This window comes from Eublepharis macularius, chromosome 10 (genome assembly GCF_028583425.1).
Source record: "Eublepharis macularius isolate TG4126 chromosome 10, MPM_Emac_v1.0, whole genome shotgun sequence".
Lineage (NCBI taxonomy): Eukaryota > Metazoa > Chordata > Lepidosauria > Squamata > Eublepharidae > Eublepharis > Eublepharis macularius.
The window spans coordinates 23020855-23045835 of NC_072799.1; the positions used below are offsets into that span (position 1 = coordinate 23020855).

Sequence of the window (24981 nt, forward strand, 5' to 3'; positions counted from 1 at the left end):
CCAGAGGCACGACTGGATACACGTGGAATGACTCGTGCGCACTGGCCGTTAATAAAAATAATTTAAGCTCCTGGGTGGTCGGTGAGAATGAGGAATTTACGAGAGACCACCAGGATTCAAGCTCCAGTTCTATGGGTGACAATTTGGGCATAATCAATCTTTTAATTTCCAGGGGCAAATGCCCGTCCGTGGCTTGCCGAATTAGCCCCATGGCCACAGCCTGATTTAATTGTTGGGCTTGCATACATGCCATGGCTATTGACATGTTGCGTTCCAAAGACTGTGTCCCTTTGAGCAGCAGAGAAAAATCTCTTTCAATTTGACTCTCCCAGTTAACTAAAATGGAGCTGATCTCGTGTTGCCCATTCGAAATGGAATTTAGGGACTGCACCACCGGTTTACCTAAGTCGGAGATGCTAGTCGTGACATGGGCAAACTTATTAGCAAGAGTCTCAATGTTGACCGAATCCATGATTGCTAAGCCTCCGGCTGCAGGAGCAGTCCAGTCGGCAATGCTTCGTCTGGCACGCGAGAGAGAGGGGGAGGGATCGATCCACAGTTGTAGCCATGCATTCCAACCCTTGCTACCGGCCTCCAGATAGGGAGCGCACTGCGGCAGCCTCTGGGTTGCATTTAGTTCAGCTAAGTCTATGCGGATCTCTTTTAAAGACATTTGCGGGCGGACTAGAACTCTCTCTCGAATGTCAGTTTTCAAAACATGGGAGCCCACTATATGCGTGCCGCCTTGGCTTAATTGCTTATTGCTAACAATCAAAGGGTCAATTTGGATGGTGTGGGTCTCCTGGGTCCGGATCAGCAGGGAATAATTGCCTGGTTCGTGAGTCAAATTTACAAAGAGCAGCCCAAGCCGGTGAAATTTCTCTACTAGGGGCTTGGTTTGGCATTCGGGTGTCTGCTGAACCAGTATCCAATCGGGTGGGCCATGTTTGGCTAGGTCTTCCTCCTTTACAATCCAGGTCAGGTTCTCCCAGCGTTCTATAGCAAAGGAGAGAACTGTGCCTGAAGGGGGCGTGATAGTGACTGATGCAGGTTCAATGGTAGTGGTGCCTAGTAGGATGGTCATTCTAAAGGGGTCTCCTGCCTTCCATACTGCGGCCGACACTAAAATAACTTCACAGTATGGTCCGAAAGCCTCAGTGACAAATGGCGAGGTTTCGAAGTTGGCAGGGGTGGTATATCTGTCTACCACCGGGACTGCGGTGGGGGCTGGCCTGATACGGGGAAGAAACATACAAGGAATCGGAGCAAGTGGTGACACTGTGTCAGTAGGCGAGTAACATACTAATTCTTGGGACATGGTTTTTACTCCCACACATAAAATAACAAGCTCTGGGGGTCAGATCCACTGCTCTTCGCAACTGCGGACGTTAGTGCGGTCCGTGGGGGTGGTCATATTGCTCTGCTGCACAACTTTGCAGACCATCATTTCATTTCCTGCCAGGGTATTAATACATCTCCAGTGGGGGTAGGGCATTAATTTGGACGGGCGTCCCTCTGTTAGGGTGCCTGCCAGCACGAGCAGACACAGAGTAGCCAGGTGCCTCATCTCCTGGCCTTCTTTTCCTTTTTGTGGTGAAAATATCCTGGGGAGACCTGCGGATATAAGTACAGGTTCCCTGAGTTGGTTGCAGCAAAATAAAATAAAGTGAAGTAGGGAAAAAGAGAGGGGGTTTTTCTGCCAGCACTGTTTATTAGGCGGGGTTCGAACGAGAAGTCCCAGAGCACTAAGCGAGCCTTCCAGCTTGTTGCTCTGGGGAACTCCTGTGCGACGGTTTCTTCCTATAGCATGTATATTTCAGGGGGGGAAACGTCTTTACGTCGAGCGAGGGTCGGCTGTGCGTTAGGCGGGATTATGCAAACTCACCCCAGGGGTCCCTGGGTGCCTGGACTATGTGGCCTTCAGGTGCCCCTTGCTTGGCGGCGGGCTGCTTTTATTTTGCGGGCTGAGAGCTGTCGGTCCAGCTCGGCCTGTCCTTGCCGTTTTAAAAAGAAAAGAAAACTAAAGAGTGGTTTCCAGCAACTATAAGGGTTGCTGCAGACGGGGGCCCTCGCTTTAATTTACAAAAATAGGCCTTCGTCATATCTTTGCAGGACTAGCAATTTTTGGAGGGACTCCCTCGGGAGGCCCCATTTTCTGGTTTCAAAAAAAAAAGGTACACCGGGCAAAAAGGAAAAATACACTGAGCAAAAGAAAAATGCACTGAGCCAAAAGAAAAATACACGGAGCAAGAGGCATACGGGTGTGGGGTACTTTTGGGTTGCCCTCCCTTGGAAGGCCTGGCAGGGCTTCATTAAAACTTCAATATGTCTCCCCCCCTTCTTTTCCCTTGTACGGTACGGGCAAGGGAAAAGATTACGTGGGGCGGGCGGCTGCTGGCGGAAAGGGCCGAAGTGGAGCCGAAGGCGCTCGGCGGCGTTTATCGAAAAGCGGCGGAGGCGGCCGAGATCTGTCGGCGCCACTGGGTCTGGGTTGTTCGGGGGTCATCTTGGCGTGGGGGATCCTGGCTATGTAAATGAGGCACGCTGCCCCTTGTGCGTAGCGAACGCACCTCAATAACATATTCCAGGGGTCACATATTTACAAAATACTGGCGGGTCTTTTACCTTTGCACTAAAGCGTACTGGCTGGTGGCGCCGTATAGCAACTCACCATGACGAATATGAACATTAGTAAAAGAGGGATGTTGGGCTATCTGGGGGTTCTTTTCCAGGGGAGGCACGGCCCTCAAAGCCAAAGCCGACCATCATGCGAAAGCGTGGGTCTGGCAGGTGAGACCCCGAATCTACGTAGATGCGGGATCTTCACCAGCACGGCGAGTGAAATGTTTTCAAATACAGAGATCACCTTTATTGGTGTGTCTCCAATATTGGAAATGCATTCACTCTTGGGCTAAAGCCTCTCCAACCACTTTCACACAGCAAATCTCTTTTGCCTGTGCAATTTTTTCCGAACATGCGGCTGACAATCCAATTAAGAATCACTTTCGGTGGTGGTCCTATTTGGCTTTGATTGCCGTGTTTCCCCCTAGGGTCCCAACTGTGGGGCCCGCCTAATGAAGTTAAAGAATAGAACCGAAAAGAAATAGCAAAAACACTAAATGATTATAGGAAGCTAAGTTGGCCTTTTACATCTAAATTCAAAAGGGAATTGGGCTTCAGGTTCACACACACATAAAGTTAAGACTGCACAACGAAAAGGGACGGGGGCTGCGGGGACTTGAACTCAAGTCTCCTTAAGGTGGCTTTTCCACTCCTGGTTCCAATCCCTTCCAAATTCTGACAGGGAACCAGTGATTACATTTATTTGGGCTTACTTCAGCCTGGGAGAGGACAAAAGGAAGAATTGGGAGGAGGTCAGAATCCTGGTCTGGCCAGTTTTTCCATTTCAATGAGGGGTGGGGGTGCAACGCTGAGTGGGAACAGTCTGTTTTAGATGTTGCTAGCAACTGGGATTCTTTCTGGAGTTTGCTCACTTGCCTTATTACATTCCTGACTGCACTTACTGCTGGAGGCTCTACCTTTTCATTAAGTTTTGGGCTTGAGCCTTTTAAAATGTGGAAACAGATACACAAATGTCTCTGAATTAGCTCAAGCACTACTAAACCACACAGGCACAACATAAGGTTTTCTTCAGGGGTGTTAGTCAGGGAAGGCTGAGAGAAAGCTATTTGGTGTGTAGTTGCAAGCACTGGATTCTCAAAGCATTTTAAATCTTTTAAAGGAACTGCATTTTTACTTTTATTTACCTGGTTCTTGGGATCATTGCAAGAGGGCACAGTCACAAAGGGCTGTACATAGCTTGGCTGGGGGCAGTCTATGGGAGCCAAGACAATTTCTTGGGGAATGACTTTTAAACTCTGCACATGCTCAGAGGCTAAAGTGAATTCTGGCTTCTTGGGCGTGGGGGCTGAGGCAGAAATTGGAGGCAAAGGTGACTGGCTACCTGTTTCACTGCCTTTGGCGGGGCGGGGTGCTGATTCAATCACTGATTGTTCCTCTAAAGTCTTTAATCTGGCTTCAGTGAGTCTCTGGGATTCCAGGAGATTTTGCATCAGGGTTTTTAAAGAGGCAGTTTCATTATTCTGGTTCTCCAGCAAAGTCTGCATACTAAGGAATTTATTGTGGAGCTGCTCTTTCTCTATTGTGCAAGCATTTAATTTTTCTTTTAATTCCTCATTCTCTTTATTAAGATCATTTATTTTTAAGTTCTGCTCCCTGTTTACACTTATAAGTTCGTGGATTTTATTTTGCAGCTCTGCCAGGTTTCTTTCAGAGGTGTCTGGCAAAGTTGGTGCTGGGTTCTGGGTTCGAATCACCCTTTGGAATCTTTCCTTCTCTCTTTTAAGTTCCAAGCTATTTTTAGTTCCCGGAGGTCGAAGGCTAGCCTCAACCTTTGGTTTTCTCCCACGGGCAGTTAAGTGGGGAGAATAATGTGTGACCCCCGGGCATCCCTATTGGAAAAAGGGGTTCCCAGCTGGTGGCGGCTCTTCTCTTACTGTAGCCACTGGCTGTGTATGTTGGGGAGGGCCTTTCCCAAGGGTGTCTAGAAGGGCAGAGAGAAGAACTGAAGTGGGCTGCTGGTGGAAGAGCTCCATGTCTGCCCCATGATCCTTGAGCCGCTTCCAGAGTTCCCAGCGGAGTGAGTCCCTGGCTGGCGGCGGGCCGCCTAGGTCAGAGGGCTCCTCATGGTCCTTTGGCTGCGGTCTCCAGGAGTCAGCCTGACTTGGGGGAGGGTAGACCTGGTGATTGTAGGGGTGAGGTGCCCGAGGGGACGGGGGCGCCGAGGGCAGCACAGGTCTCCAGGGCTCAGAGGGTACCTGTGGGGAGGAAGGGTAGCGACTGGGGGTGGGCGCAAAGGTTACTCCTGGATGAGAGTCCCTTTGGCTGCGGCCCTGAGTGAAGCTACCGCTTCTCCCACGCAAGATTCCACCTCTAGGCTCCGAGTACGAGCTATGCCCTTGGGGCCGATATTGGGAGTGGGGACCATGGTTGGCATACGTGACTGTGTTGATGGGCTCACTCTCTTTCCTATGGGGGGCCGGGGACTTCACATGGCGGATGGCGCCGGTTTCTCGCAACAGGCCAGCAATGCTTCTGATGCGAGCTTCCAGGTCTCCCCATGAGATGCTCCCGGGCTCCACTCCTGCCAGTGCTAGGCAGGTGGTACTATTGAGTCCATCTAAGACTGCTCTCCTGAATTCTAATTCGTCAAAGTCGGGTACATCGCTTGCATCTAGATCTACTTCATCTGCTAGCTCAGCAAGAAGCTGCTTTCTGGCTAAATATGCCTCTGGGTCCTCTCCAGGTTTTTGAGACTCTGCGATGTACAGGGCTTTCAAACTCTTGGTGGGCCACAGGAATGCACAAATTTCTTTAATTGCTCCGTACTGACTGCGGGTGGCTAACCTTCGGTTAGAGATATAGGCATTCAGGGCCGAGACTATTTCAGGGGCAGCGCATTGGCGGGCCAGCTGGGCCACATCGGAACCACTAGCGGAGGGCTGGGAGGTGGTCACATGGGTGAACCACTGGATGGCCGTGTCTCGGTTTAGGGGTCCCATGCGATCTGCTATGGCTTGGAGCTCATCGGGCCTCCAATTGCGAGTTTCCTTAACGACCCGGTCTGTTTTCCTGCCATCCTCGTCCATGGATACAATTTCCTTGGTGGCTATTGGGTGGAGGGGCTGTGGGGCTTCCGCAGGCTGGGGCGAAAGGGGTGACCAGTTGTCGGTACTACCTTCGGGGAGGGCCAAGAGGGCTGCGGGATGCACGGCGGAGATTACGGCCTGCTGCATCCCCAGGTGCTGTTTTAGGGCCTCTAGCTCCCTCTTACAAGCGGAGTGGTCTGCTGCAGCTATCTTTGCAACTTTCTGCTCTGCCATGAACTGGGCAGCATGGGTTAATTTTGCAATTTTCTCTTGTCCTTCAATTACTGCGTGCTCAGCCATATCGGCACGAGCGGTGGCTACTTCAGCCTTGTGCTGGGCGTCCTGGAGGGCAGCGGCTAGTCCCTGCTTCTCCAGCATGAAGTTAACGCGTTCTGAACGCCACTCGGCTGTTTTTTCCTCATGTTCCTTCTTTTCTCTCCTTAGCTTTTCTATCTCCTGTTCCTGTTCTTCCTGAGCTATCTGTAGCTTATTAATTAGGGACACGCTGTCCTGTAGGGCGGTGAAAAGTGCCCAGGCTCCATACCTATCCTTCTTACTGGACCTAGGTTTCTCCTTTTCGCAAAAATCTTGGAAGGCGCTTCTAACTATCTGGAGTGGGTCGGGTCCCTTGAAGGAACCGGCTTCCCAGGGGCAATCTCCCTTCTTAACTAGCCACTTCTCCAGGCGGGGCACGGTGGGGGCTGCCCGGTACATTTTACTTTCGTTTAAGGCTGATCTCGGGGAGGTTAAAGAGTGGATCAGCGACACCAAGGGTGGGGCGATTAAAGCTGCTCAAGGGTTTTAACAACTTCTTCCTCTCTATGTCCCTTTTGGGAGGTTTATCCTTCCCTCAGGTCCTCAAGGGTTTTTACCAGGGGGTTTTAAGGTTCTACTTTTAGGTTCACAAGGGGATTTTTAAGGGTTCTACACTCGGCTCTTCTCCACCGGGGGAGAAGGAAAATTCCTATTCCCGTTTCAAGCTTGCCTACAAGCCACGGGACCAGGAAAAGTTTACTGGCTCAGAGGGTGCTCTCAAGCTCTCTAAGCCCAAGAACCAAAAACGCTCAGTGCTCCCAAGCCTCTGCCTAGAAGCCAAAGCTCAGGGGTCTCCCAAGCCTCTACTCGGAAAACCAAAGCTCAGGGGTCTCCCAAGCCTATGCGCTCAGAAAACCAAAAAGTGTTCCCAAGCCTCTGCCCGGAAACTGCAACTAAGGGGTCTCCTAAGCCTCTGCTCAGGCAACCAGAAATGCTCCCAAGCCTCTGCTCAGAAGCTACAACTGCTCTCAAGCTCTCTGCCCAAGAACTAAACTCCAAAAAGTCCCCAGGCCTCACGCTCAGAGACAAACGGTTAAACTGTCTCCAAGCCTTGACCAAAAGACTAAATGTGCTCAAGGACTGCCTCTGCAAGTCCCCAAGCAAAAGTGCTCAGGAGTAAATTTACTGTACTCCCAAGCGGAAAAGCGCTCAAGAGTCCTACTAACTCTCAAGCGAGGTGCGCCCACGAGTCTGACTTAAAACTCGCAAGCGGAAAGGCGCCCAAGAGTCTAACTTAAAACTCTTAAGCACGGTGCGGCAGGCTGCCGCAGGGCTTCAGGAACCTGGCTTCAGATTCCCAAAGCTATACTGACTGAACGAACGAACGGACTATCGATCCCTTCACGTTTCCTCCGGAGCGGGGATTGAAGCCTAAGTGCTGGCAGGAACGGGGTTTGGACGGACTTAGGAGAGACGGGGGAGGGCGGAAAAGAGTTTTATATGTGCTGCTTCAGGATATATATATCTATAGCCTACTTCTGGGATCCCACCCACATAGACGCGTTTAGGCGGCCCGGAAAGTGGCCAGGAACTTCACCAGTTCAGAGGTCCTCACCCACAGTACACCGGTTATAACGGCTGGAGGGCCTCGCGGTGCACCACAAAAGGCAAGTAGTCCAAAGCTGGCTGAAGGAGGAAATGGGGAAAAGCCAACCCACAAGATAGAAATGCTCACTAGAGCCACACACACTCACACTTTTAATTCCCTAAGCTAAATTGCGCTCTTTGCACTGAGGTCTGGAAAATTTTCCTCTAAGTCAGTTCGCTGAAGACACGCGTGTCGACTCACGTGTATTCACACGAACCGGGTTATGCCCGCATATTCTCCACCAGTAAACTGTTACCAGAACTGCTCTTTATTATAATGGGGAATTAGCTGTAGCAGTCTGTAACTATTAATATTAAGCGAGGATCATAACCTATGTTTACGGAGGTCCCGATCCCAGACACTCTAGTGAAAAAGAGGCAGACAAGGAGTAAGGTCCAAACACGTGTATTGAGTGTAGCGTAAGCCTAGCTTGCACAATCATACAAAGAACATACAAGGTCTAAGAAATACAGAGTAGGAAATACAGAGACGTTCGCATTAGCTGGTTCCCAACGATGATAGGGGGAATACTCACTTATCCTATAGCGAAGCAGAGACACAACAGCGAGGGTGGCCCAATGCCAGCACTGGGACCACAGACGGACAGCAAGGAAGTCTGGATAGGAATGGCCTAAGCACCGAGTGGTCTGAGAGACCAGCTTAAATACCCCAAAACGTACCCTGGGGCTGGTGCTGTACTTGGTGGTTCTCACAGATTAAAACAAAGGGTCTAATGGGCTACTGAATGGCTTGGATGGGCCACTTTGGTAATCAGATTGTGATAAGTGACACCTCAGGAAGAGGGGACAAAAGAGGGACGGGGAAATCCAAGTGGGCTGAAAGGATGTTCCAGCGGACAGGGCTTGTCCTGATGTCATCAGCTTTGGAATGCGGAGGTTTCTTTGAGATGCATTCTTTAAGTGCTTGGGATGGTCGGCACTTAGTTCCTTCTCCGGGGCGGCTCCTAAGATATGCAGAGCGGGGCGAGGGGCTCTCGCTGCGGACGTGGTGTGCCCACTTCGCCGAAATGGCTTCTCAAAGCAGTCTTCTTCCCAGGGTCTTCTGGCTGCCTAAGAGCATGGATGCCGGCTGGGCATAGCTGGGGCTGGATAGCAGGCTGCCCGGTAGCGAGGGCAAGCTCGGCGACCGGCTCGCGGGAGGCTCCAGGCGGGAACTGACCAGGGAGCGCCTAGCCAGGCTCGCTGGAGGTTTCCCCGGCAGGCGCCCGGCTGCTAGCAGCGGCTTGGGCCCATATGAGGCAGGCTTCCATGGAGGCAGCGGGAACAACACTTTAAAACACAGTCCAAAGCAGGGAACAGGCACGGTCCGTGGTAGATGGTAGTGCAGGCACGGGGAACACTTGTAAGAAAGTCCAAACACACACTGGGAAATCCAGATACAGGTCTGGGCAGGGCTGCCCAGAAAGAGAGTCCTTTGTGCAGTTAACCAAACATGGAGTCAGTAAACTACACAGTCTATAGCAGCAGCAAGGCAAGTGACACGCAGGCAGGAAACTGACACGTGTATCAGAGCACACACGTGCAAAGCAGTCTTTGGGTGTAGCAGTAAAACAGCAACGCAGGAAACTTTAGCACAGTTCATAGCAGGCTTCAAAGCAGGGGAGGGGGCCTACTTGGCAACAAGCACAACCCTTCTCAAATATGAGCGGCCCCCTTTTTCTAGAAAAGTAGATAGGAAGTAATATAAGAAGAGCACCTTTGAGTGTTTTCAAATAGTCTTAGCAACCTGCCTCACACATTTAAGATACAGGATTTCCACCGTGTGGAAACCCAACGTCAACACCTCCTTTTTGTTTCTTGGAAATAAAAAGCCGCCCTACAGTGTTCTAAAACATCAGCAGACCCAGAATTTTAAAATTAATTTCCAGCAGCACTCCTGCACCCTTGTTAACCTTTATGCTGTTAATCTGAACCTAACTGCTTCCTCCTGTTTCATCCATTGATGCTCATTCAGTAAGAGGTGCAAATGCAGCCCATCTGAAACCCTTTTTGTAAAAGTGAGCTAGTTTATTGGGGTGCTAGTAACAAAGCCCTTTGTGGGTGAAAATACAACGGGCTCTAGAAAGGGGATGGTTGGCAGGTGGGCATTTCCTCCTTCTCCATGACTGATCCCGGTCAGGTGAAAGGAAGGCAGGCATTGCCTCCTGCTCTGCTTCTGATCCCAGCTAGGTGAAGGGGTGGGTGGGCACTGCCACCTGCTCCGCTCCTGATACCAGCTGGGTGAAGGTGGAGAGCGAGTATTGCCACCATCTCCACCCCTGATCCCAGCTGGGTGAAGGCATTGCCACCTGTTCCATGTCTGATCCCGGCCAGGGCTTCCTGCCATGGTGCACTCTCAGAGGGACGGGCTGCCTCTTCTAGGCTTCCCTCCACAGCAGTGCCCTCTGGAAGCACACCAGGGTAGGAAGTGAGTTGTCTGGAACACGGTTAGCCTTTTATATAGTAGGATGAGCTTCATAGACAATAGCCTACTTCATGAAAAGAGACTAAAATTTCCTTAGTCTACAAAGAGCACATTTGCAATGGTGATCCCCATTTATAAGTATTAAGTAGATCTTATAATTGTGGGTAATCCATTGACAGCGCTGTCTGTGGACTGATTCTCTCATTCTCTCCATGAGTTTGTTGAAGTTGGCTGTTGCCTATAGAAGATTTAAGCCACAAAGTTCACCGATTACTTGATTGCTCATCACTTGCTTACTCAGTGCAGTCGGTTCACAGCTCAATGTGTGAAGTAACTTTAGTACCTTTGAAGTGCCATGAAATGATCCCGAAAGTTCAGTCTGCGAAGTTTGATCTGTGATGGCTCATTCACACATGGGGTTCATCACTTGATGCTAGAGTCATAAAGCCCAAGGAGATGCTTGTATGAATCAGCCCATAAGTACCTCCTACACAGACAAACATTGTTTCTCTTTTAATTAACGAGAGTCAGTAACTGCAGGGGAACCGGGTCTGGACAAAGCTACAAACGTTTTCTATAGTCAGCCTTTTGAATAGTGTTTTGTTAAAGTAGATCACTGCTCAGCCTGCTAAGTGTTCTCAAAAAGAGACATGCAGAGGGAAGTGCTCTGAAGGAATGGTTCATAACCTTGTCAAGTTAGAGATGGTTCAGCTTTTCTTTTTCTACTCTAGCTGTAGCTTTTCCCTGAAATTTTCATCCTTAAAATTGGCATTAGTTTCAATTACCTGTGGTTCAAGTGAATGCTAGTGATCTCTGAGACCTATGTGATGACACACTAGAAAGATTAGAAAAGGCATGGATTTTCCAAAAGAAATAGCTTGCCAGCAATCAGGTGGGGGCTATTGCTGTTCAGCTTCCATTTATTTCAATGAATAGTATAGAAGTGGTACGCTCTGAGTTGCCCCTGTTGTGTTCACAGGTCAACTTGACATTGTAGACTAAGGTCATTATCTTTAGTGTTGAGTTAGTAAACTTGAGTCATATATGAGGTTGCTGATACGCAGCTGTATTAGAGCAATATGAAAGCAAGATTAAAAATTAGGGAGTACGGATCACTTACAGCTGAAGTTACTCCCAGGTTAAAATCCTAGGAGCTACTCCAAGATTACATAACATCACACAAAGCTGAATACCTGTTGCTTGATAATACATCCCAAACCCACTGCATGCCCAGTTGAATGTATTAGATAGCTCTGGAACTTGGCATTCTCACAAGTGAAACAAATACCCAACTCTATGGAACTGCAAAGAGAATTTTAAGGTCTCTTTCACATCGTATGTTTTAAAGACACTTTAAGTGTTCACCTAAGAATGGAGTTGGGTATTGTATCCTCTTGTGTGTGTGTTATATGCCATCAAGTTGCTTCCAGTCTCCCACTTGTATCTTTTTTATTTGTTGCTAATACTCTCTTAGTGTAAAACATATTTTGTACTTTCAGACATCACAAAAACATTCTCGCTGTATGCAGAACTGCTTTGAGCTACTTTTGTAGTATTTATGGGTGTTTCTGCATAGTGGCTTCCTTATTACTTGCCTCCCTCAAGATCAGGGAGAACCAACTTCTTCATCCTCAGATGGTAATCCAAGGGCCACAAGTCCATTTTGATGCAACATGTGACCCCTTCACAGGCCGCCTGGCTCTATAATAAACTTGGCATTTCCTGGAAATTAGTGTTTCACAGTTATGAAGCATATGATGTGTTCCGGTATGGCTGGCCTAGAGCATTGAATATAAAACCAAATCAAAAGTATAATCAATCACACATGCACTCCATTTTGAAAACAGTTTTCTTTTTTTTATGAATTTAGCAGACTGTAGTTAAAAAGTGACAGGATTGCCAGCTTCCAAATAGAATTGTGATATGGATCTGTTGTCACAGAGGATCAGTGTGGTGTAGTGGTGAAGTGTGGTATGGTGAGACACAGAGCAGAACCACAAGTGACAAAAGGCACAGATTGGACACTTGTCAGCTTCCCTCAAGTTTTGATGGGAAATGTAGGCAGCTTGGCGGAATGTTGGACAAGTGACAGTTGAAAAGTCCATTGGACAGCAGTCGGAGAGTCAAGCTGCAAGACCAGGATGCCTACATTTCCCATCAAAACTTGAGGGAAGCTGACAAGTGTCCAATCTGTGCCTTTTGTCACTTGTGGTTCTGCTCCTAGATTCAAGTCTTTGCTCTGCCACAAAGTTCACTGGGTGACCTTGGACCAGTCTCATAGCCTAACTTACCTCACATATTGCCATATATTGGGGGGGAGGGGTTATGCAGTTTACCCTGACATTACAGGAGGGAAGGGTAAAGTAATATTGTAGTGCATAATCCTTGCTACAGAATTAGGTACCTTTGTTTTAGTGAATACCTGCATTGTGATTGGATTTGTTTAGCCTGTCCAAACCAGACTGGTCTTGCAGATTCAATCAGCCCTATCAGTTGTTTGGCTAATAAGAACGAACAGCAGTAATTGCCTGCATTGAAGGAGTTTAGCTGAACTCCTAAATAAGCTTTGTAAATTGAGCTGGGCAGCTCACTACCAAAATACTAATTAGCTTTGGGTAGGAAAATTGGAGCGGAAAGGTGACATGGTATAGCCTGATCTCGTCAATCTCAGAAGTTACCATTTGAATGGGGCACCACCAAGCCGAGGAAGGCACTGGCAAACCACCTCTGCTTCTCACTTGCCTTGAAAGCCCCTTGCTGGAGTTGCCATAAGTCAGTTGCTTATGTGAGACAATTGGGGTTTCATCAAGTGGCTTCACTCCTTCCTCCTATATAATATTGTCCTTTTAAACTCCTAAATTTGGTATTCTCCTTTGATAAGAATGTGAGGGGAAGCTCAACAGAAGTGGTTGTTAGCAGGAAATGTCTCCTTTTTCGTTATGAGAAATTAAAATTATGAAAGCAACAAACATTTTACGACTCAGGCAATAAGGGTGAGGTTTGTGATTGTGATTGCATCTCAGTGAGAAATAAATTAAATAAAGAAATAAATAAATAAGTAAAATATGGGGATCATGATACTTACCAACCTTATGAGGATGTTGTGTAAAATGGAAGGAAGGAGAAGGTATAAGCTACTTTGGATCCCTATTGTGGAGCAATAGGTATAAACAAAGTGGGGTATAAACGTGGGGTATAAATAAAGTAAATAAATAATAAATATAGCTGAAGATGGAGGGACAGATAAAGTGTGGGTGGGAAAGAGAGAAGGAAGCAGGGAAAGGTGAGGATATGGGGGTTGCCAGGAGGAAGGAAAGAGGAAATAGTGCGGGGAAGGGGATGTGGAAGAAAATGAGGTTCCTTCTGCAAGCCCTTGCAGGTTCCCCATTGTTCAAGGGCCCAGCCAGGCAGGCAACACTGTGCAAATGAGCCATAGTTTTCCCAGGTAGAGGATATCGGTGGGGGAGAGAAGGAAGGAAAGCTGAAGACCAGGGGGATGGGCAGATAAATGTAGGTTGGCTGGTGGGTGGGAAGGAGAGAAGGAGAAAGGAAACTGTGTGAAGCTGTGGTGTTATCCAAATGGCTACTGCAGTTTGCCCCCAGCCTCTAGGGACATCCCTCTGAGCATATCCACAGCACAACACCATCAGGTACTAAGCAGGATCTTTGTTTTTATGTATACCAAGATCCAGTAGTGGAACTAGCCCTAGTTATCACAGGCAGGGCTTTTTTTCTAGGAAAAGAGGTGGTGGAAGTCAGTGGGTTGCCAGCACAGGGGGCAACTCTTGGCGGGAGGTGATGCCCCTGGTGCACACTCTCAGGACCAATGATGTCACTTTGGGTCAGCTGGAACAAGAGGGGAGTTTTTAAAAGTTTAAATCACCCTAGGCATGGAGGGCGATCTAAACTCCCTTCTGTCTGGAGGTTCCGGAACTCCGTTCCACTGCGTTCCACCTGAAAAAAAGTCCTGATCAGGGGACACCACTTAAAACAGAGAGCAGTTTCATAACTCTGCACAGTTATATTCAATACTATGGTGTATTAACGTCATCTAGCTAACTTCAACGAACCCACATAGACAATTCTTGAGGCTTAATCAAGAAAATGTTTACTAGCTGAAAATAAACATAAGTAGGAATAATAATACATGTAATGACTACAATCCACACTGAACAGCTATGAAAGTAAAAAAATACAGCTTCCCATTTACTTAGGCAGATGTAATCACCTTTACCAGTCTTCAAGATCTTACATGAGTCTTGATCAACAATATATAAAACATTGAGGGTTCCATTACCAATATGAAAAGCAAGAAAAATATGATGAAGAAAAATCTAAGCAAAGATTGGGACATTAATTTGTATGGATTCCATGAAACACATTAGGTTAATTTCTATCATACACCAAAGAATTGAGCCTAGATCCTTGTGGATTAATAATAATAATATAATAACATTTGATTTATATACTGCCTTTCAGGACAACTTAATGCCCACTCAGAGCGGTTTACAAAGTATGTTGTTATTATTCCCACAGCAAACACCCTGTGAGGTGGGTGGGGCTGAGAGAGCTCCTAGAAGCTGTGACCCACCCCAGGTCACCCAGCTGGCTTCAAGTGGAGGAGCGAGGAATCAAACTCGGTTCTCTAGATTAGGGTCTTACGCTCTCAACCACTATACCAAACCACTACACCAAAGACCCTCCCAGTTTGCAATACATTGATTGGGAAGGGTGGGAAGGGAAGTGTTACCAGAGTGCTGGATCAGAGGAGGGCGAAGGACCAGCCATGATGGAGCTGGGCTGGGAACACAGAGTGAGGGGTGGGGTGGACAAAAGAAGGCACTTTCACCCAAAGACCTTCCCACAGCAAGGCCAAGATCTGGAAATAAGAGTCTTCTTTCAGTCTCTTTAAAGCAGCAGCAGCCAAAAGCACAATCCCAAATCCTTCCACACACTCTCCCACTCCAATCCCAGCAAAACACTGACATCGATCAGAACAGGCGGTCTGTGGTTGGCTGACAGACCTACCTAACAGGGTTTGGAGAAGTGAGATTGGTGTGCCCATGGCTACAGAAGGCCTGCCTCCTTGATTGCCTAGGGGATTGACCCCCTAGCTCCTGGCTGTATAGGGCAGAATGGAAGCTCTCCAGATGGCTAGGAGACCTGCCAATCAAGGGTAAGTGGGCTATGATTGGGGTTTCCAATGGCAACAAAAGGTCTGGGCCCATTGTTGCCTAGGGAATCAATGGATCGGTGCCAGTCTGTCTGCAATTATGAATTGTTCACAAAGCTAACAAAACAGGCCTGCTTCTCTCTGCAATGACATCTGTGGCAGACTTCCTCTATAGTCCTGTACTGGGCAGGGGAGGAGGGTCCTGCAAGCATACCTTAGCTCTCCTGATTCTGTGGCACATTCAGATAGACTACCTCATTCCTCAGAGGTTCCATCTGTGGAAACATTCGGTAGACATTCTCCATGCACGCAGTCACATGATAGCACAAGAAAAATCGAGACTTTATAGGGAAAGAAAAGAGGAAATAGAAGGGGGAAATGAGATGTCTCCCACAAGTCATTTCAGTTTCTCTGCTTGTTCATCTTTAATTGTGTAATAATTTTATTGCATTGCTCATTGTACATATTATGCTACGTACACTCCCTGTCTCTCTTTCTTGTATTGTCCTTATAATTTGATAACCTGCCTTAAGCTTCAATGAAAAAGGCAGAGGATAAATGCAGTAAAAAATGAAATAAACAGCAGTGATAGAAGTTAATGAATTAAGCTTAGAAATGGTATCAGTCATTCTGGAAGATACTTAATCATATCCCCATAATTTACTGGATCCAGTTTGTCTATGGAGTAGTTATGTTATTCTAGGTGGAGATCAGCTTGGCTGTCAATGCTGCAATTATGTTCCTTACATGGGAGGAGGGCCTTGTAATGTGTCAATACCCACTCATATGGACATGATTTATGTCTCGCTAGTGGTGTTCTTATTTCCCCTGATGTATAAAATGCAAACTACATTCCATTATTACGGTAACTCATACCAAGGTGTCGAAGATAAAACAACAGCAACGGGGAGTGATGCTTCTGGCGAGATAATCAATCCATCTTCAGTTATTTCCAGTTTAATGCAGAAGTACAAATTTGCCCTTGTGAACTTGTGCACTATCTGGCTCGGTTGGTAATATTGCATGGGGGATTTTCATCAAATGCTCAAACTTTTTTTTTTTGCAGCATCTTTCTAGCAGAGTGGATGTATTAATGCTAGGAAAGAGTGATAGAGAGGCGAGGGATATAGTTTTGTAGTGCTAATGCTTTCTGCCCTGATTGACTGGAAAGCTATGATTCCTGCAGCATGACAATATGCTGCCTTCATCCCAATCGCACTTCGCTGCTCTCCGGTGCTGTGGTGTAGAGTGTGCCCCGCATTCCAATTTGCTGTCATCCTGAAGTGCTATTATCTCGACATGAAAAGCAATATAATGATGGGGAAATGTAGGATTCAGGAATACAAATCTGCTGTGAGCTGTGAGTGATATCGGAGTGACTTGAGTCCTATCTTAAGCAGATTTTCTTTTCATATACAATCATTGGGTCATGCAATAGTGGGACTGGAAGAGAATCTAAATTTCATCCGCTCCAGTCCATTGTACTGATGCTCCATCCTGAAATGCTATAAGGGTACCTGTGACCTTCCCTGAGAAAGCTCCAGCACTGCTCAATTTATTATTTTATTTAATTTCGTGGAGGGAATGTGGCTCAGTGGACATTGCATCTGCTTGGCATGATCTCATCTCTCCAGTCCCTGGCATCATGTATTAAGTGATGTGAAAGATATGGTTGTTAAGAGAGGTTATCTTAGTTCCTCTTTACTCAGTCTCTGTCCACACAAGACATCTTACATGGGGATGCTCAAGTGACTTACTTTCTGTGTGGGCTTATATTCAAGTGTACTCCGTCTCCCTAGCAGTACATGTGTACATCCACAATGGGCAAACAAGTGTAAGATCTTTCGCTTGATGTGTAGAGAGACTCTCAGTTTCTCCCTGAAACACCCCAATACTATTCTTTCCCTCTTTTTAGGAATTTGGAGTCAGTTTCTAATCAATTCCTTTTTAATCAAAGAGAAACTTGAAGAGAAGAGGGCTAGGAAGGAAGTTTGTGCGGAATTTCACAATTTCACTCTCGAGTTGCTCAGAGTTAGACAATGTCTTCCCAAGCCTTCCTGTCTTCCTGTTAGAGCAGCACTCTGGGGTGTGTAACGTAAAACAACTGTAAGGGCTGAAGTTACAAATAAAAGTGTTTGTAATTTGATTTCTCTTTGAGGAGAAATGAAAAAGAAATCCTGCTCTTAAAAGATAATAACGAGAATAAGAGGAATCAGTGGCTATATCTAAAAAAGTGAATTTCGGAAAAAGAAATTCCCCTCCCTGTAACAACTCTAGGAGAGATCTCTACCCAAGACCCTGGAGAGCCACTGCCAGTCAGAGTAGACAGTACTGACTTTGATGGACCAATGGTCTGATTCTGTATGAAGCAGCCTCGTGCGTTCATGTGCTCTGTTCCATTCATAACAGCGAAGTGGCATTTGATAAGTCTTGGCATCTAAGCAATATTTCTGCAGTATACATTTTTAAAGTTGTTCATGGATCTTCCCATGGAAATATTTACGTTACCCAAGTCCTCCTTAGCACTCAGATGCCAGACCCGATGCTGAACAGTTGCTCTATAATTCCAGAGAAGCTAAAAACCTCCTGCTGCACAACTCCAGGACCAGCATCCTGGCCAAGCGAGCCAGCAGAGGACAACCTGGCTTGTGCCTGTCATCACTCATGCCACTGCCACCCATTCTAGCAGAGTCTCTGCATTCTGCCTTGAAATGGGAAGGGGAATGCGAGAGGTGCCCCCCCCCCGCCAGGGCCACTGCAGCACATTCAAGGCAGGCTCCAAAGAATCTCTGCAGCCCTGCCATCACCTCTAGTTCCACTCATGCCGTTGCCTCCATTCAAAACCTTGAAGCCAGCAGGGTGCCACAGGAGTGGAGACGCACCCTTTCATGCGATTGCCATTGGGTTTGCTTGAGGTAAAAGAAATGGCTTGGGCTGGACCTGCACAGTTTTATCAGGGTCTCTTTTCAAGATGAAGGCATGGGCCCTTCTTCAAGGAACATAGTTTAAAATCAAGGAATCCACAAAGTTTGAGCTCAGACCTCACAGTTTGTGTCACTGTTCTGCCCTACGTGTACAAATCAGCTGGGAAACAGGTATGGAAATAGGGCATAGTTAAACTTTTGTAGAGTGGTAACATACATAAAGCCACTATTTCTACAGTCCACAACATGTTCACATCAGAGCAGGCCTATCCAAAATAAATATCTTGCACCTTGAAAGTCACTGACAGTTTCAGGGCCTTCCTAGTATCTACTACTACCAAAGCTTTTCTCAAGAATACTTCTTCCTCTCTAAGTGACCTTCAAAGAAAACATTTTTCTCTCTCTCTCCCCAATCCCACATTGTTTAGCCAGAAAAGATTGATTATTCTAGGGGGGGGGCAACAAAATAATGTATCCCAAAAGAAAATGCCTCTTGAGTGTTACATCGCACAAATGAGGTTGGCCTGCTGTGCTTGACTAACTCCTACATGTAAACAGATTTTACAAAATATCATCTGTATCATCAAGCAGTAATCTAAGTGATACAATGATAGAGCGTAATTTAATATTCTATTTGGTTTTTAATTCCCTTTTGGTTTGCCTGGGCCCAGGCAGACTATTTTGTATTGTTTATTTTATAGTTAGCTGTTACATATTTATTCCTTGTTGACTCTGTACATTTAATGAGTTTGCCTGAGCTTTCCTTTGGAGACAGAGTAATTGGTTGTAGTATTAAGAGGAAACTGCTGTGTGGGACCATGAGGAAAAAGAAACATGACTTCCGTAGGCAGCCAGAGAATAAACAGTGTGTCGAGAATTGAGGTGACAGTCTCGATGCGGGGTTGACTGATGGAATCACTTACAGCAACAGCACAGCTTATGTATATTTGTACACAATTCAGGACTGGACCACATGTCAAGGACTGCTGGGCTGCCACTGAAAACTGTAGCCCTGTGTTGATGTCTTCTCTTCGTAATGCCTAGGTCACTTTATCCCATGTCCCAATGTTATTATGGTGTGCACCTCTACAAGCAGCAGCCATTAGGGGTAAGGGGACATAAGAGATAACTTGATGTTGTTGGCAGAGTGTCCACAACTGATTAAAGAGTAAAGGAAGTTTTATTTAGGAACAAACATACTTGATAATAAAGAGGAGAGATAGAGCTAGGCCTCTAGCTATCTAGGTGTCTGAAAGAGTTTTTCAAAAGAAGGAGGATATTGCTCTGAGAGACAAGACAAGGAAGTGACACTCATTAGAAGGAGAGGTGCTGCCCTCGACTTCCTAGCTTACTAGCCCTTGCTACCCCCTGCAGAGTCTTCCCTTGTTTTGTACACCAAATATTGCTTTCTCCAACAGACATTATAAAGAGGAGAGCGACCTTGTTATTTATGGCAGCCTCTTGTTCTTTGTAACATGATTCAGCCATCAGGGCATTTCCACATAGGAGCTTATTGTTTCTTTGGTTCAGTAATTTAACATGTAACCAGAAACACTGGAAGTTTTCCTGAGTATATATGATAACATTTGTTAGAAAATGTGAGACATATAGGTCTATACTATAAGAAATGGATTACTTTTATTTCATTTTCCTATTCCCTGGATGAAGTTCTGCAAATAAAGCCAATTAAGCTTTATTTATACTCAGGAGTTTCTGTCTCTGTGGTTGCCTGTATATTTCATCTTATTTATTATTTATTTACTAAAATGTTTATATACTGCCTTTCCTCATCACTCAGGGAAGTGATCCTCTATAACAGTGTTTCCCAGCCTGTGGGTCAAGACCCAAAAGTGAATCACAAAGCCCCTGAAAGTGGGTCCCAGACCAGCCATCCCTAATGGTGGATTCTGCCCTTTACACTGTTTTGCTGTCCACTCTTTCTTTTCTAGCATCTCACATTCTCACCTTGGTGTCTAACGTTGCAATGATAATAAGGGGAGGGAGGAAGCTGTCTAACAACTAGTAGCTTTACAATAGTAGCTGAAAGAAGAGAGGAAGACTGGAGAGTAGGTGGGAGCTGTTCAGCACATGAAAAAGTGAGGAGAAGAGAAAAAGTGGCGTGTGTGAGCATAGGTACTGTCTTGGTGCTGCTCCTTAGTGGCCCAACCTCTTTCCAAGCCCTCTGCAGTGCTTCGCTGCCTTCTGTCTGGTGTGGGAGATGTATTACACTGACCTTCTTGCCACCCACCTCTTTGCTGACACCTGCCATCTTCCGACATCTCCTCAACTGCGTACCCTGACAGCTCCTTCTTCATCTCTTGGGCCAATCCCGGATGGGTCACCAATGCAAAATAAATTTGGACTTGTGGGTTATCGTACCCAAAAGGTTGGGAACCACTGTTCTATAAAGAGGGACTACAGTTGACTATCCTATGTGTTTTGTTCAGGCAAATGAGCCTATATCCCACAGTTGTTGGTGGGAAGTTGCATTCCAGTTTTTCATGTTAAATGGTATTTGATTCATGGGTCACAAAATGTGTAGCAATTGTCTTTTGATTCGCAGGTCACACAAAATATATAATACTACCAGTTTACTTACAGCTGCCTTGCCAATCAGTGCATGCCCAGTGACTCCAATCCTAAATTCAAAGTTCCTTTCACAGATCTGGTCTACTATAAGTTATGGTAAACCATGCTCATGTTGGCAACAGGTCAGCTTTATTATGTAATATGATAGGCTGATATTAAACATAATAATGATGATAGTTTCTAACAGATTGTGCCAGGAATCTCTGCCAAATCCTTTTATCCAAAACACCATTCAGAGCCCAATTTTCCAGCAGGAGTTTCTTCATGAATTCTTATGCACTAGAATTGGTGCTAGAATAGTCCCAATAGCTTCTAAAAGGATATATTTTCTTTTCTATTTATAGCTGCCTCTTTTGGAATATTAAAAATAAATTCTGAAATGTCTTTTTCTATTGTTTTTATAGGTCAAATATGGAAACTATGCCTTCGTATGGGATGCTGCAGTTTTGGAATACATTGCTCTCAATGACCCGGATTGCTCCTTCTACACCATTGGAAACACCATTGCAGATCGAGGTTATGGAATCGCCCTTCAACATGGCAGTCCCTACAGAGATGTATTCTCACAGAGGTAAAGTTTGCAGAGAGGTGTGCTGACAATGAGGCATCCACCTTGTTTCCAGTAGCACAAAACCCCTCTGCTTATATCTGCCATTTTTATAGCATGTCATGTGTGTGCAAATTTTGGAAGATTCTATAAACAGAAATATGATACTTACTATATGAAGAAAGCAAATGATATAAACAGTAACTCTGAAACTGGTTTGTTTCACAGTGTAGAATTTTCATATAGAACTTGTGCTAAAATAAAAGAATAGAATATAAATTTTCTCAGGCCAGAGGGCCATTCATGTAGTCTAACATGGGGCTTAATACAGCAGATATTTTGAAGTAGTTGTGTGTCATTATCTGTCAAAAGAGGTCTCCTAAGAAAATAAGAAAAAAATGCAAACACCATTGCATTATCATCTATACTGCATTATCATCTGCTATGACAATAAAACAAAAAATAGCTTAGAAGAATAATATCCACCTTCATCTCAGAACAAGAATAGAACAAATTAAAGAAGACAGGGTGAGCGAGACCGACAAAATCCCTATAAAATTCCAGACTTAGGTATATTGGGGGAGTTAGTCCAATGATCATTTGATGTGGCCTGAAGAGAGGGACAAAAGGCTGCTCTGGTTGAACTCAGACACAGTACACATAATTGGGATATACAACTGGCTTAATTCTGTTCGGGGCACATATATACCAAAATCGTTGAAGTTGTCTGGGCATTCCAAGAAATTCTGCATCACTCTTTTTGTTTGGGAAAAGTGTAGAAGTTCAGGGCACCACTGATGTAATGTAGTCTCTGTGGATCATTTCTAGCTGTGGGTTTCTTAAAAAAATAAACAGATACATCATCTATCTTTGTTAATTTTATCTTCATTCATAAATTTGTCAAATGAGTTTTTAAATTAAGTTCTATTCTTGTCCTTTTTCACCTCTGGTAGCTGTAGGTTTGTGGCTTTTTATACTGGATTCCTGGTTTCATAGTACTTGGTGCTGGGGATATTCATTGTATTAGTTCTTACAGACAAGGTGAGAAGTTGTTTGATGTATTGGGTCTAACCTGAAATCTGCAGTTAGGGATTGAAATAATTTGGTGTTTTTTGGAAGTGTATTCTAGGAACATACCAGTATTCAGGATTATTCGAGTCCCCAGTACAGATTCAAGATTCAGATTAGAGTTGGGAGGGGGGGGGGTGAATTCCAGAATTTTTGGAGTCTATTATTCCTATGCAGGGACTCTCTCGGGGGTTGGGTGGGGGGTGGAGTGGCTGTTTTTCATACAAATGATACCACAGTTGCGGGGAACTTAGTCCTGGCTGCCCACTAATGACCTTCCATGTTTCAAGAAAATTGGATCAAGGGCTATCATTCTACAAGCCTCTGAACAAGATGCCCCCAGACACCTTTCTTCTCGCCATTGTTTATTATGGGGGGAAACAAATTACATGCCTTCTTTGGGCCGAAGAAGCCAATAGCCAAACACACAAGAGTAACCACTGGCCAAAAGCCTGAAAATGCAAACAGGACTACCATGCCCAACAGAACCAGCATCAAACCAGAGAATCCCAGCAAAACCATGGGCCATTGCAGCAAGCCCAACAGAACCAATGTCACACCAGAGAATCTAAACTAACCTGGCAGGCCAGTACCAGGGCAGCCAGCCAGACCTGCCAAGGTACAGACAAAGACACAAACACAGAGCTGCTGTAGCATAGTGGTTAAGTGGCTGGGCTCTGAGCCAGCACTCTGCTGGCTCAACTCCCACTACTGTCATGAACTCTGTACCGTCCAGAAGGGCAAGACATAAGCACATCGTTGTTGTCGTTGTTATAGACACAGACACACACAGTAATGCCACTTCCCAAAAGAGTGCCAGAGAAAGTGAGAGGGAGGAGGTCTGCAATCTGCAGCCTACACTGTCACTTGCTCACAGGGGAAACCTCAGGCGCTGCAGCTGCTCTTCCTCACTCACACTCCTGTTCCCTCATCCCTGTAAAGAAGCCACACAGCTTCAGTACAGCATGCATGAGCTTCATTTTTACGTGCTTCTCTGGGTTCTGCTTCTTTTAATTGAGACACTCGTCTACTTTCCTAGTATCTCTTGTTCCAATTATATAAGGGGGTGGGGCGGTTCCTTTATGAGAGTGGCAAGAACCACATTTTGGGCACCATATTTATGGATTTTCTACACAGAATTGTTCTGAAAGGTATTGAGGACGGGGGACATACAAAACTATTTCTTGCTTTCTGCCCCTTCTACCACTCCCCAACACAGTCCAAACTTCTTGATACCTTGGTAAGATTGCTAAAATTTCTGACGTCCATTAATAAGCCATTGGGGACACCCCAAACTTTCCTTAGTAACAAGAATCTCAGTATTATATGGGTTAAATATCACTTCAAATCAATCCCAGCAGCCACACTAGGCGCAAAATTACAAAGTCAGTTGCAGAATAAAATCAGAATTTGCATTGTCTTAATAGCAGAAAAAATGTACAAATAACGAAAAACATGACAAGAAGCAAAATACAGGTTTCCTCTACTGTCTGCTATCAAATACTAAGCAATCCAAGAGTTAATGGTTAAAATCATTTTAGAGGAGTCATACATATATTTATTTCAAGACAGAAAAACAGGACATTAGCCCCATGTTTAGTAAGCATCAACTGTAACACCTACAGAATTAGTTCCTACTAGAATTATATCTCCGTTTGAATATTCAGGATTTCCCCCTAGGATGGAGGATCCCCTAGCTGGGAGAATAAAAATGATAGTGAGAGAAAAGAATGAACACCGTCCAATCTGAAAAGAAGCTGTTATCGCTCTGTGGTTTCCATCCGTAGTGGAAATGAAAATTTGAATGGAGTATCCCTTAAAAGCCAGAGCTATTACTTTGATTAAGGAAGGATATAAGCGACTTCACACACCTCACTGGGTTGTCTGGCAGGAAAGAGGAAATTCTCTTGAAGCAATACAAGATACTCATAATAACTTCGCTCAACTTGAGGGAAAGAATTTGAGGCTTTTGCTGTCAAGTGACAGGCGCAAAGGAAATTGCACATTCTCATGTACAGCTATGAGCCTGTCTGAAACTGGGAAAGATGAAACATAGAGAAGATGGAAATGGCAAGGTTAAATTAAACTTTAGAAATCTGATTGAGAGAGACCTTTTGCACTTTGGTGCCCAAGTAGTGATATTTTTGTCTTCAAATTTTTGACAAAATAAGACATATTTGAAAGCATAAACAATTTCAGTTGGTGGGTGGGCAATTTATTTAGCTTTTCAAAAATTTGCCCTCATTGATCATGTTTTTACCCCATAGAGCCTGAATGCACATGTGCAGACTCTTGTCTTACATTCTGAGTGGGAAGAGGATTCCCCTGAGGTATTTGTGATCAATTTGTAGTGCATGTGGATGGTACAAACAGAATTATGAACTTTGGGTACATCATTAATCTGCTTCTGCAGAGGTCTAGATTGGGGGAAGGTGTTGATGAACAGTGTGTTTCTGTGTTGTAATCCCCCCCCCCCAACCACACCTCTCTCTTGCTAAGTATCCAAGACATAGGAGAATTGTATATTTACTGGGCTGGCTTTTCTTTATGCCTCTGTCATAATGGCAGCACCTCAGTGAATATGCCTCAATCTGGCAACAGCCTCTATTCACTTTTACCAGTGTAATGAGAAAGATCTGTCCTACAGGGCCACAACTGAGCAGAAAAAACTGTGTGTGTGTGTA

At 45.5% G+C, this 24981-nt stretch overlaps 1 protein-coding gene across 2 annotated transcripts in view; it reads left to right on the forward strand.

Annotated features, from left to right (window-relative positions):
- The window catches only part of GRID2 (glutamate ionotropic receptor delta type subunit 2), a 1267968-nt gene that overhangs the window by 1113292 nt on the left and 129695 nt on the right, over positions 1 to 24981 (forward strand). For both annotated transcript variants that reach the window (XM_054990367.1, XM_054990368.1), the window contains one exon: positions 21087 to 21253. In XM_054990367.1, coding sequence (XP_054846342.1) covers positions 21087 to 21253 — 167 coding nt within the window. The remainder of the gene's footprint in view (positions 1 to 21086; positions 21254 to 24981) is intronic.